Below are 13,129 nucleotides of genomic sequence, written 5' to 3'. Positions count from 1 at the left end.
CCAACTGTTGTTATAGACAGCAGAATCATGTCATCAGCAAAAAGTAAATCAAACAGTTCAATCAAATCGAAAGTAACACCATGTTGACCATTTTGCATAATTTCTAACGCTAGTTCATTAATAAAAAGTGAAACAAGACAGGGCTACAGACATCCCCATGCTTAACCCCACGAATACAATTCACACAATCTGATAATTTTGCCCCCGATCTCACTCTCGCTTTCACTTCATTATACATACTTTTCACACAAAGATATCATCATCACCAGTAAAAGAACCCGAGTAGAGTGGTCCTGTTTTGCATCGTTTCCACTCGGTTACTGAGGAGTTTGCGAAAAAAGGTGTGTCGTGAGTGCTTTTCCGAAATCCTGTGAGCTCCGGTCCCATCCTCTTTATTGGTTGAATGAATTGATGTTCTACTGCCACATATTTCTCATGTCATCAGTTCTTTCTTACTGTCTGGTTGTTTTCCTGGAAGCTTCAGATCTGCTGTTGAGCGTCCATTCAACAAGAAATCATCTTCGGATCATAATTGTTAGAAAAAATATCGACCTTTCTCAAATCTGTCATTTTTTATCAAAATTGCTAGAAAAGGTTGTAATGCCTCAGCTCTTAATCTGAAGCAAATTCGTTTCTTTCACTTCTCAGTAGTCAAGTTATAGACGTGGTCATAGCTACGAAACGGCCCAACTTAGAATACTCAGTGATTTGCTTTCTGGATTTCATGATGGTAAGGTATCTGTTCTCGCTCTTATAGACTTGTCAGCAGAGACTTCAAACCTCCTTTTGTATTCGTGACACTGCAGTAGCATGAAATTACGTCTTACCTGTCAGATCATGCACAGAAAATGTGTGCAAATGATATATACTCCTGTGTATCTGCCTTCAGACATGATGTCCCACAGGTCTCCGCCCTTGGTCCCGTTCTTTTCGTGCTGCACTGTATGAGGCTTCTGCGTCGGGTGTCATCAGTCATCATCCGATGTCGCATTAGCTGATGACACCCATCAGTCGGATTCCATAGCTGAATTTGATGTACTGGTGACTCAGACACGGGAGTGCATTGCAGACCTAAAGGACTGGATGACACTCAATAAGCTGCAACTAAATGATGAAAACACAGTTTATGATAGCCTGTCCAAAAACGTTTCATCAACATCCTTTCTTTCCTGACACTGTTCTGATAAACAGCGCGCCTGTTTCACTTTCTCCTTCTGTTTACAATCTTGATGTAGTCTGCGACCAGCCTTTTTCCATCCAACACCACATTACAAATATCTGTGAAGTTGCATATCTGGAACTGCGTGGAATCAAGTCTGTCCGCCACTGATGGAACCAAAACACGTATAGACTTTTGGTCTCTCACGACTGGATTACTGCAATTCCCTTTTGACCGGTGTAGCCAGATATCTGTTAGACTTAACGAGTTCAGAATAACGCTTCCAGACTTATTTTCAGATCTTCTTAATTTTACCGTGTTTCTCCTCACTTTCAGTTCTCCACTAGTTGCCTGTTTCTGATCGAATAGACTATAAGCTATCCTCTCTTTCTGCAGTCAACGGATTTGGCCCATAGTATCTTTCTGAACTCTTCCATATCTGTTCTCCGTCTTGCCAGCTCCGTTCTTTTTCCGATACTCGACTTCTCAGTGTGTGTGTGTAGGCGTACGTTTGTGTGTGTGTGTGTGTGTGTGTGTGTGTGTGTGTGTGTGTGATAGGTTTGATTATTAGGGGGGGGGGGGCGTATTTATTTATGCATGAGCATGTGCATACGTCTTTGTGTGCACCTTGTGTGTTTTGGTAATTGCGTTTGTCTTTGTCTTCTTGTGTTGTTTTCATTCTTTTTTTTTTAATCATGAGGACAGGGTTTAAAAACAAGGGTGGCTTTGCCTGTTCCACTTCCCTCGTGAAAGAAAACCCATTCAGTCATAGACGAAGTCATATGTGAAATTCGACATTATTGGCATCCTCATTCCTCATCACAAGTAATTCGTCATAAAGTATCATAACACCACAATACGCATAAGATGACGTCACGTATTCATGTCACAGATGACAGTGCGTGCACGTGACCAACGCCTTAATGAACGCATCACTGATGCATCCTTCATCGTCAACGTGGTGCGTAACCGCTTCCTGCCCACCTTTATCAACCAACCGTACTTCGTGACCGTGTCGGAGAACACAGTGGTGACCCGATCCATTTATCAGGTCACGGCTGTTGACAACGATTTGGCTGTAAGTTATTGGATCGACTGTGTGCATTTCTGGTTCGTGTATGTGTGGTATTCATTTATTTTTTTCTATATCTTTGTCCATTTATTTGCAATTTGTAGTGTATCAAAATTACGATAAAGCTATATTTCTTTATCATGTGCGCTTTTGTGACATAAGTTTCTGCTGCAGACCTACCATCGAGTTATTCTTTTTGTTTGGAGATAGTGAATTATATGACTGATATATTTCAAGAATTTTGGTCTGAATCAATGTGAATTAGAGCTGCTTTTTTTTACCGTTGTAAAGTAGAGCCCGTTGGAGATGTTTTCGACCAGTCCCATGTGTTAGTACTGTAGAACTGACCCATGTTTATTTCTTTGTTCATGCTTCTAGGGTCAGCTGACCTACCGTGTGATTGGAGACAGCGTCGCTCCTTTCTATTTTGGTGTCAACGAGACATCCGGCAGGATCTTTGTCAGGAACAACCTGCGTACTGACCGGGCCAGCTTCGACTATGTTGTTAGTATCTACACTGTTGTGATTAGCATGCATTTTTTCTCATTGTGCAAAAATGTGTTTGTGTGTGTGTCTGTGCCTTCATTTGTGCACATGCACATGGATGAAAAAGACAGATTAAGAATGCATGAATCTCACCACATCAAATCAGCCATATGAAATTAATATGTTGTTATTGAAACTGATTGCAGTACCACAGCCACATGGAAGAGCTATATTCACATTGTGTGCTGACTGGTTGGTTGTTATGAAATAAAGAGGAAATATAACGACAGCATAATCACAAGTGTATTGTAAGGGATTTGCTTCCTTTTACTGCTTTCTTTTCTTTCTATCTTTCTGTCTGCCTGCTTTCTATCGTTCTTTCTTCCCATGATGATGATGTTCATAGTGCTTTTTATGGATCTGCTTCTGTTGTTTTTTCATCATTTAGGTGTTTTAATGTTGCTCAATTTTACTGTTACATTCCTGTGAAAAATGCTTTTAAGGAATGAAGTAGATCAGCAGAACTAAACACACACCAAATCAATCAGTTAATCGTACTGTTCTTTTTCCCAACAGCTGCGTCTCCAGGTGGCGGACACAGCATACCCATCGGAGATTGCAACAGCGACAGTAGCCATCACAGTGATTCGCAATGAGTACTCGCCTATTTTCTCTGCATCCCCATATAGAACTACCATCAACGAAACCACTGAAGTCGGTGTTGGCATCCTTCAAGTCGCTGCAACCGATCAGGATGGGGTATGTGTTTTTACTCTGTGGTTAGAGGAGGATGACCAAAAAGGAAAATGTTTGTGTGTGTCTGTGTCTTATCTTTTCTTCTTTTAAATTGTATTTTGAGTTAACATGATATAAAAGTTATTTACTGGTAAGAAAAAGCAGTATGATAAAAAAAAAATGAAACAAACCAACAATAAGAAAACATCAGTTGTGTTTTTTTGTATTTTTGTTGTTGGTTTCGTTTTGGTTTTTTTGTTTTGTTTTGTTTTGTTTGTGTGTGTGTGTGTGTGTGTGTGTGTGTGTGTGTGTGTGTGTGTGTGTGTGTGTTGCTTGTGCACTGGAAAGACAAACTTCTACAGATAGGTAATATCAAATTAGTCGTTTGAAGACAAAACTACATATACAGTGTTCCGTTCTGTCATAAGCTGGTTTCATACAATATTGTGTCTGTTATGTAACAGGACCGCATAGTATATACTGCTACAGGAGAAGCGGACACACTATCTTACTTCTATCTCTCCGCCGACACCGGTTTGATCAGTGTTCGCCGACAGCTTACCTCCGACACCAAGACAGAGTACAGGGTAAGTAAGGCAACACAATAATTATTCTACAATCAGTTGTCGGAACTAGTGTTGTTTATTTTTGTTGTGGTGATTCTGTTGTTGCCCATTATTTGCTGCTGCTGTTGTTCAAGTAATTTTTTAGGTTTTAGTGAGGATGAGAGAGGCTGTTATGGGGTTGGGGTTTTTGTTGTTGTTGTTTTTGGTTTGTTTGTTTTTGTTGTTGTTCTTTGTGTGTTTTTGCGTTTATTTTGTCTTGTTTGGTTGTTGTTTTAGATTTTCAGAACATTTTTATTTTTAGTAGAGATTAAAGACGAAATTGGAGTGGAGATAACTGTTTAAAAATTTTCGAAATAATGTTTTTGTCCGAAAAAATGTGAAATTTAAATACTCCACAACTCGTAAAATGATTGTTGACACGAAAATAAATTGTGTCACTCTAAATATATCACTTTTAAGTACGAATATTAACTGGTACGGATACCTCATTTTACAACATTTCTTTAAGACTGGTTATAATGATGTCCTGTCCTTACCGGCATAACCCTGAACAAAAGTCATTATCAAACTGACTTTATACTGACAGATGGTAATCGTGGCCAGCGACTCTGGTAACCCCGAAAAGAAGACGACAGTGGAGGCTTTCATCACGGTGATCCGTGACCAAGGCCCGCCCTTCTTCATCAACCTGCCCTACCAAACGGCTATCAACGAGCTGGTCACAACGGGCACCAGTGTCATCACTGTCCAGGCCAGAGACAACGACCTCATTGTAAGTTCGGAACTCTGGCAGTCAATCGGGGTTACGAATCAGTTGTTGTTTGGGCATTCATATTACTGTGATTAAACAAAAATGACAAGATCGTAACAATTATGTGGAATAATGTACAGATTTAGTATTATCTTGATAATATTACTTGATTTATTTAAACACGTTACTAAATTATTACAAAGCAATTCATGTTTTGGAACAGGCTATAGACTTGCAATGAGTCAACCCACCGTCACAGGTTGTAGGTTATCAACTTCGGATTCGTCAATGGCACATGATGGCTGAAGAGACAGACGACCACCTCCACGATGCTCTGTTGGCAGTTGTCGAGAGACGATCCGGGAAGGTATCCCCGTCCAGTCCTTGATGTTGTCAGACCGGGCTTTTCGTTGTCCCCCTCGTTTCCGTCTTCTACCCCCCCAGTGCCTTGCAGTGGTTTTTGAAAGGGTGACGTGTCTGGCAGTTTCAGTTTCAGCTTTTCAAGGAGGCGTCACTGCGTTCGGACAAGTCCATATATGCTACACCACATCTGCTAGACAAATGTCTGACAAGCAGCATAACCCAATGTGCTGAGTCAAGCCTTGAGTGCATGCAGAAATATTTGTGTTCCTTTCAGAGCAGACTTCTCTTACAGAATGTCGTCAGAGGACAGCACTCTCGTTGCCATTGGTTCTTTTTCGGTGCGCCAAGTGCGTGCCCTGTCCCTCATAGACACTGTATTGGCTGATGAGCACCCTGACCATTCTGCCACCTTCTGGCAACGTGTACAAACCAAGCCAGCTTTAAACGTTTCAAGGTTGACAGAAGGGGTCCTTGGGGGTCCACAAGTGTCTTGACCAAGCTCCTCGCGTCGTCCGTCTTGTGCTCTCTATTTGAAATGTGGAGCAGCTTCTTCAGGCATTTGGTTTTGAATGCCTGTGGAGACCACCAGCGACTGAAAGAGCTTGAGCTTTACTTGAAAGTGATTTTGCTCTGCCATACTCTTTCTTGTCTTCTGGTCTGGCCATCTGTATTCTTACTTCTGCAGTGAAAGTACCTTCTCGTGACAGATTTGCGGACAAGTACTTGAAGGTCGTCACTTCTTCGAGGGACTCTCCGTTCATGGTGATTATGGCACATTCGACATCTACGACCATCGATTTCTCTGATCTGGCTTTTATCCCATATGCCATGGATCTGGATCCGTATGTCAGGTCCTGGAACTCACTGTTGCTGCCCCACACACACCAATCCCCCGACTGGATCTGCCACCTTCGAAAATAGAAAGGTTGTTAAGATATTACCCATGTTAATTTTCTATTCTCCAGGAAAGCATCCGTTATGAGCTGATTGGCGACTACCCGACCCAGAGCTTCTTCTCTCTGAACTCAGTGACAGGTTTGCTGTCCACAAGCAGCAGTTTGCTCAGTGACAGTCTCCGGGCCTCCTTCTACAAGGTTAGTACCGCTAGGGTCTCTGTCAAAACCTCACGCGCTCAGTCTCTAAACAATGACACACACACACGTTCCCTCTTGATTTTGTTAATTCAAAAGAAAATCCCGTTTTACACACATGCACACGCAATTCCTTGCACGATCATGCAGACACCAACAACAACTGAAGGAGACCCAGTCTACCCTCTCTTGTTCTGTCCGCTCAGTGTACGAAAAATCTTCAAGCCACCCACCAAGGCTCATGAAAACAACTCGAATCACAATATACAAATGAACAGCTAACAAACAGCTGCTTCTTTACCGACAAACTATGACATATTTTAGATATGTAACATCAGTAAATGGAACGATTTTATTGTGACCAGGAACAGAGAAATGCATCCCCCTTCTACGCAAACACACTTTGTCTCAAATATTTATGTATACATCTTAAATAGTGTATAAATACAACATTACCTGATCAATCAAACTCCAAACTCAGTAGTCATCAACAAAGTTTAGCATCATTTTCATAATCATCACCTCATAAACCATCATTGAGTTTATAAAATATTAGTCACACAAGACACACCCACAAAAAAACAGACTTCAGCATCAATAACAATTACCAATACCAAGCAATACCAATTATTCGTCTGTAGAACTGTATAAGCAACAATTCTCCTGTTTCCAACAGCAAGGGAGATTTCAACCCCGAAAGTATTATCATATTCTTTTCACACTCTGAATGTTGACAGAAAAAACAAAGAACACATAAACAGTGCAAGTGCATTCAGCCTCACTGCTTATACACATCAGTAATCGCATTTCCGATTTTGTAAACGTGACATCGAATCAGCAAACTTATGCTGTTCAGAAATTGGAAAGGCGACACAAGTGCAATACTAACCAACACCGTAGATGGTCGCACTGCCTCCAAGAATTTGGAGAATGATCTCCTCATAAGGGGCATGTTTGTCTGGACTCCCCTGGCCTCATTGTTTGTTAATTTCCAGTTGAAAAACCACCGAGGCAACCATGCGTTTTGTTCTATATTGACCATGTGATCTGTGTGGCTTGTTCAGGATTAATTTAAAGAGGCTATGCCAGTCTTGAATAAAAGTTAATTTATGTTTGCACATTTCTTCTGTCTTTGCTGCTGTGAACTCATGTCAGATGATCGGTATAAGGACCAGCCTGGCATTTCCTTTTTTTGCGGAACTGTCTGGGTTTGTTCCAATGTACCTTTTATTTACCTGTGTGCTAGCTGAATCGGCAGCGTAAGCAGCACTGACTTGAAGTTGTGTACCTTGTGAATGGAGAGAGTTACCACTTTTTACTATTTGTATTGTACAACAAATGTATATATATATATATATATATATATATAATTTTAGTTATATTTACCATGTATTTTTTCACTACATTATCCAGTCATGGACTTGAAATATATAATTTGTATAAAACTTACACTTACAGGCAGATCTATTTTATTGCATCAAACAAAATGACATACTGATAATTCAATCATAGCAAATAATACCTCTGAAACTGAAGATATTTAGATCAAAGTCAATGAGTCAACAATAAAAACTACATGCATCAAGCATACCTAAAAAATTAGATCCATCTTCCCCTCCAGTCTCTGTGCGACTACCTGAATTTTGTTGTAAACACTGCTCATCCCATCTTGAAGGCGAAAATTGTGGATATTGCCAAAAATGTTTTATTCCATATCATTTCATATGCCTCCAGCACCTCAAATATAACCCAGAAGACATATACCATTTGCTGGAACGACGGGAACAGGTCAAGATCTTCCGCCTGAGGACCGGACACAACCGCCTGATCCACCACATGCACACAAAATTTGGCATTAGACAGAGTGGAGAGTGCCCTTGTGGTGAGGGACCAATGACAACCGACCGCATCCTTCAGAACTGTAGGACGCATGCAGCATCAAGGAGGAAGTACTGGCCAACACCGACAGCAGTGGAAGCCAAACTGTACGGCACACTGGAGGAGCTGCGATGGATGGCAACCTTCATCGAGGACACCGGGCTGCTCATCTAATGGGAGGCGAACGAGGAAAAAGAAAGAAGAATATCATTTTGATCTGAAGCTTGAAGAATATAAACTTTATTCTTCCAGCAGATGCAGCACTGACTGGATTATCTACATGGATTTATCAATGTGCACCTGCAAGGTTCTTGGTTTGTCAAATAAATTCCTACTAGCCCCTCCTCCCATCACAAAACATATTATCAGTTAAAGAACTTAAACATTCTAGGTGGTTTCTAACACTCACCTTTCATCAAGTTCAAGCCATTCGAGCAGATCAAACACCATTTAGATTTTAATCATTTTTTTGTGATCCCATTACATTCGACCGTAATTCACACTATGTGTCACTTAAATCACGATCAGGACCTCTGATACTGCCTCATCTAAAATTTAAACGATGTTGATGATTACCATTGTAAACACTTGACAACTTAGACATTCTGCCCTCCCACAGCATTCACAGCTTGCGTGATCCGTGTCCATGCTTCACGCTTTTTGTTTGGACATATTGGTTGTCTTTGTGCTTTGGGTAATAATACGGTATTGAGCTTGCAGCTATTCCAAAAGGACAACATTTTCCCTCTCACTGAAATTCGCTTTCTTCTGACGTTTAGTGGTGCCTTCGTTCGTCAGTCATCTTTAGGTGCACGACGTGCATGAAAAAAGCGCGTAAAATGTCTCGCTGGAAGCAATTTTGCCGCAGCTGACTGTAAAAATTCCATCTGCGCCTGTGTAATTCCTTCCACGCATGTATAATTTTCGGGATTTCCCGGAGTTAAACATGGTGTTGCTTACTACGTTGTAAGGTTATAGTAAGCATTCATACATTGGTTACAATCGATGACGGAAGTTGCCAACTACTAAGTTGACAACTTCGGAAAAGCTGCTTACTACCGAAGTAAGGTTTCATGCATGAGACCTCAGATCTGAAAACAATCATTTTTGTGGAGTTAGAAATCAACGGAGAAGACTGTTGTTTTTTGTCCTGAGAGACTGGAGAGCAGTAAGTGGTCAATAATCCATCTGAAGGATGCTGTGCAACATGGGATGAAAACGTAATGTTTTAAACTACTGGAAGAATTGCTTTATGTATTTATTTTGTATAAACTTTAATATGTGAAAGTGAAATGGTTTCAAATGAGAAGTTGCAACAGGTGCATAAGGACCAATGTTATTGTAAATGAAATGCGATAAGTTGCTGGTGACAACAGTATTTTTTCATCCTGTTAAGGACTGCAGGGATTACACGCTTTGGCATTGCCAAGCAATTAAAAAAACTATGACATGACTTAACTGCAGTGGTGAATGTGATATGTATGAATGCGTACTCTTTGCACTTAACTAACAATCCCGTTATTCTGGATTTGATCGACATATACATGCTGATGCCACCGTTTACTTTTTCTTAATGTTGGCAAAACAGTAGCTACATCAGTGTAAAATGAACAAAAAGGATCTTCTTTCCAGTGTTTCTTTGTAAGTAGACATTCTTTGTTGTTTTTAATTCTCTCTGAGTATATTTCCTTCCTTTTCCTTTTGTTTTACAGACATTCGCCCATCAAAGAACGAACAATAAAGTAGCAGCAATGTTTCTAAAATTCTTTTAAAATCCAGAATCGTACCATCTGTTCCAGAGGGACAGAGCAAAGTATTGTATTGTTGCCATCAGCCGTCATTACAGTTTCATCCAGTAATCACACCAGTGCGATGAGCGGGTTGAGTGTTTTATTATCTCATGTTGAAAACTGCTGTTGTTGTTTCAAAGTGAGCAGAAAGGACAACTGTCTTCTTTCTTTCCAGGCACGGGTGATCGCCTACGACACGGCTCGTCCCGCTGCACGTACCACTGCCACTGTTGACATCACAGTGTCACGTAATCCTAACGCCCCGGAGTGGCTGACTCCAGGTTACGTCACCCAAATCAGTGAGAATACCATCGTCGGGACTGCTGTGCTCAATACCACGGCTGTTGACAAAGACCTGAACGTTAGTCTTGTCTCTCAGACTTGTCTGTCTGCCTTCTACCCACCATTCCTCTCCCTCACCCCCACCCCCCTCTCCCTCTCTTTACTTTTCTTTCATGTGTGTGCATGTGCACTTCAGATGTTTACAGGCCGGTGGTCTGACATTAAATTCGTTGAGTCCTTGAATCTCTCTCTCTCTCTCTCTCTCTCTCTCTCTCTCTCTCTCTCTCTCTGTGTGTGTGTGTGTGTGTGTGTGTGTGTGTGTGTGTGTGTGTGTGTGTGTTTCTGTATCTCTCTTTCTGTAGCTGTCTGCATGTGTAAAACAGTGTTTGAGATATATACTTGTTCTGTTTTAATGCAAATTTATTTTTCTTTGACAATAGGTATACCCGCGACATTGTGAGCCCCACGCCACAATGGCTTTTCTGCTGATGACATTAAACAGTTTCAGTGTTCAATTGTGTGTTTTTCCCCACTTGCATTTTCATTAATTTTCATAATTACGATGAAAAATATAACTTACTACACATTTGGTAATTTCAGTACAAACATGGTTATAGTTTGCAAGGGCTTTTTCAAAACAAAAAAAAGAAAGAAAAAAAAGAAAGAAAGAAAAAAAACAGACCAAAAAGAAAAAAAGGACTACAAAACATCAAAAACAAACATTGACAAAAATAATGATTATCATTTATGATATGACACCTCGATTCCTAACTGGCTTTACACATTTGGCATTCAGATTACATGGGTCACACGAGACATCAGAGAACTGCAACAGCCACAAAGGTGGTATGTGGTGATGGTGATCTAATGATTGTAATCAGGATCCTTCTGTTAGAAAATTGTGTCGGGTTATCCTGAACAACTCAGTGCCCATACATATATTTGTTGGTAACTGGTTCTTTTTTCTTCTTTTTTTTCTTTTTTAATAAAAACAAGTATCCAAAAAGAAAAGAAAATGGATTCTTGGGGTTTTCAGTCAGCAGGTTTTTGTAACAACACCAGTTGGCAGAGAATTTATTTAGTCTGAAGTTTATACTTGCTGTGTGATTTCCTATTTTATATCTGTAGGTAAGTAGTGTTCTAAATATAATAAAGTCAGTGTTCAGTATTCAGTGTTCTCTGTTTCTGTACGTACTTATGCTATTTCGTATATTTTGCTGATGTGATTATTTGGGCTTTCATCTCTTTATTTCATTACGTTTCGTTTCTTTCTCGTATATGTGCATAATGTGTATTTCTCTGAGCCTATATACTGGGATCGTTTGACTAAACTAACCTTTGATTATGAATGCCATAAAACGATTGATAAAAGCAATTGCAATAACAGGGACAAATATTAAATACGGACACAGTTCAATTACTGTGACTGTTTATGCAGATCATTTCAAAGTGTAGTTTAATTCGTAAACAGTAAATGTCCACATCAACTGTTGTTCTTTTAAGTAGACAGAAACACACAATTTAAGGCCATAGATGTTTAACTGTTGCTCTTTTAAGTAGACAGAGGCACACATCTTCTTTCACACAACATCCATTTCCCCTTTCTTTCATGAACTTCTCGCCATTCATTGTCCTAACCATGGTCAACACCCCGTCGTCGTCATTGTTCTTGTCTCGGTGCCGTCGTATCAGTTCTCCATCAACGGCTGACGCGGGTTATGTCATTGATGTTCTTTGTATGATTCACACCCTGTCGGACCAAACGGTCTGATGTCATCTATAGTCACTGGTTTGAGCTCTTTCTCCGTTAGTCAATCGTGTGGAGGAAAACGGATAAGTTTGGCTCAGGCCCAGTCTTTCAAGACTGTCGAAGAGGCACGGTTGATACAGTCAGCATAGGCCGCTGGTCTGAGTAATGGAGTGAATCGGAGTATGTCTCTCTTGTTCCTCTCTCTTTCCCTCTAGTCATTTCATGGAGTTGCTAGGGGCGGGGGTGTGGATGGGGAACGGTCTGGCACTTTGTGCTGACTGCTCCACTGACTTGAAGTTCGGGTGTCACATCTGTTCACACTGCCGTCAACGGTGGTTATTGGACTCAAGTCCTGGCTTGGAATCTTGCTCATGTTGGCATTGCAAGCAACGCGGTTGGTGTCAGATTTCCTGGGGATACCAGCAATAGACAATTTACGGCGCCTCAAAATCTTCATACACACATCACATTTGAGGTTCCAAGTCTTTCGAAGAAAACCTCTAGTAAGAGAAATAGAATTCTCGAACTGAAAATATACTCCACAGATTCGCCCAATGCAAGCGATTCCCTCCCTTCTGTGGTTGAAAATTGGAAAGAGGAGAGTATTCTTATTGCTTTGGGATCTTTCTGCACGAGGTGCAGTGAATTATGTGTCCTTATGGGCCTTTCCGGGGCCATCGCGCTTGCACAAGACGGTCACATTTATATCTTTCTTTTCATGACTAGACTTTTTTTGTTGTTGTATTTATTGTTTTCAAATTCTTGTTTTGTTGTGGTGGTGATGGGTATTTTCCCTCGCCACTTTACAGTTGAAGTACCGAGATAACTAAAACGATAAAACAAACAAATTATGTAACATGACATACCCGGGGAATACAGGGATAAGGTTCATATAATATAGTTCACATGATACATTGAATTATCATTTGAACACAAAAAAATTCTTTAAATCGTTTGAACATATACTGACAAAACAGTAATCGGACTCCATGTATAAGAATCAGACTTACAATGATCCACATCTTGTTTGTTATCATACCTTGCTCCTCGTTCCTTGACCAGGGCAACACGATTGGCTTCTTCGGTATGTTAGGGCTTTGATCGTCAGTCTCGAACACGGTGGGTCTTTTCAGATCCGTTCAGCATTTGATGGAAAATTGATCTTGTACATGGTGATAAATTCAGACTAACTTTATCATGATAGAA

The 13,129-nt window shown here is 40.5% G+C and overlaps 1 protein-coding gene across 2 annotated transcripts in view; it reads left to right on the top strand.

Annotated features, from left to right (window-relative positions):
* The window catches only part of LOC143292849 (uncharacterized), a 290,755-nt gene that overhangs the window by 198,068 nt on the left and 79,558 nt on the right, over positions 1-13,129 (top strand). For both annotated transcript variants that reach the window (XM_076603474.1, XM_076603475.1), the window contains exons 110-116: positions 2,052-2,237; positions 2,610-2,735; positions 3,294-3,476; positions 3,917-4,039; positions 4,605-4,790; positions 6,098-6,226; positions 10,067-10,252. In XM_076603474.1, coding sequence (XP_076459589.1) covers positions 2,052-2,237; positions 2,610-2,735; positions 3,294-3,476; positions 3,917-4,039; positions 4,605-4,790; positions 6,098-6,226; positions 10,067-10,252 — 1,119 coding nt within the window. The remainder of the gene's footprint in view (positions 1-2,051; positions 2,238-2,609; positions 2,736-3,293; positions 3,477-3,916; positions 4,040-4,604; positions 4,791-6,097; positions 6,227-10,066; positions 10,253-13,129) is intronic.

Source organism: Babylonia areolata, chromosome 18, assembly GCF_041734735.1.
Source record: "Babylonia areolata isolate BAREFJ2019XMU chromosome 18, ASM4173473v1, whole genome shotgun sequence".
In the NCBI taxonomy this organism is placed as follows: domain Eukaryota; kingdom Metazoa; phylum Mollusca; class Gastropoda; order Neogastropoda; family Buccinidae; genus Babylonia; species Babylonia areolata.
The sequence above is the reverse complement of the archived record's forward strand: the minus strand, read 5'-3'. Positions and strand labels throughout refer to the sequence as shown.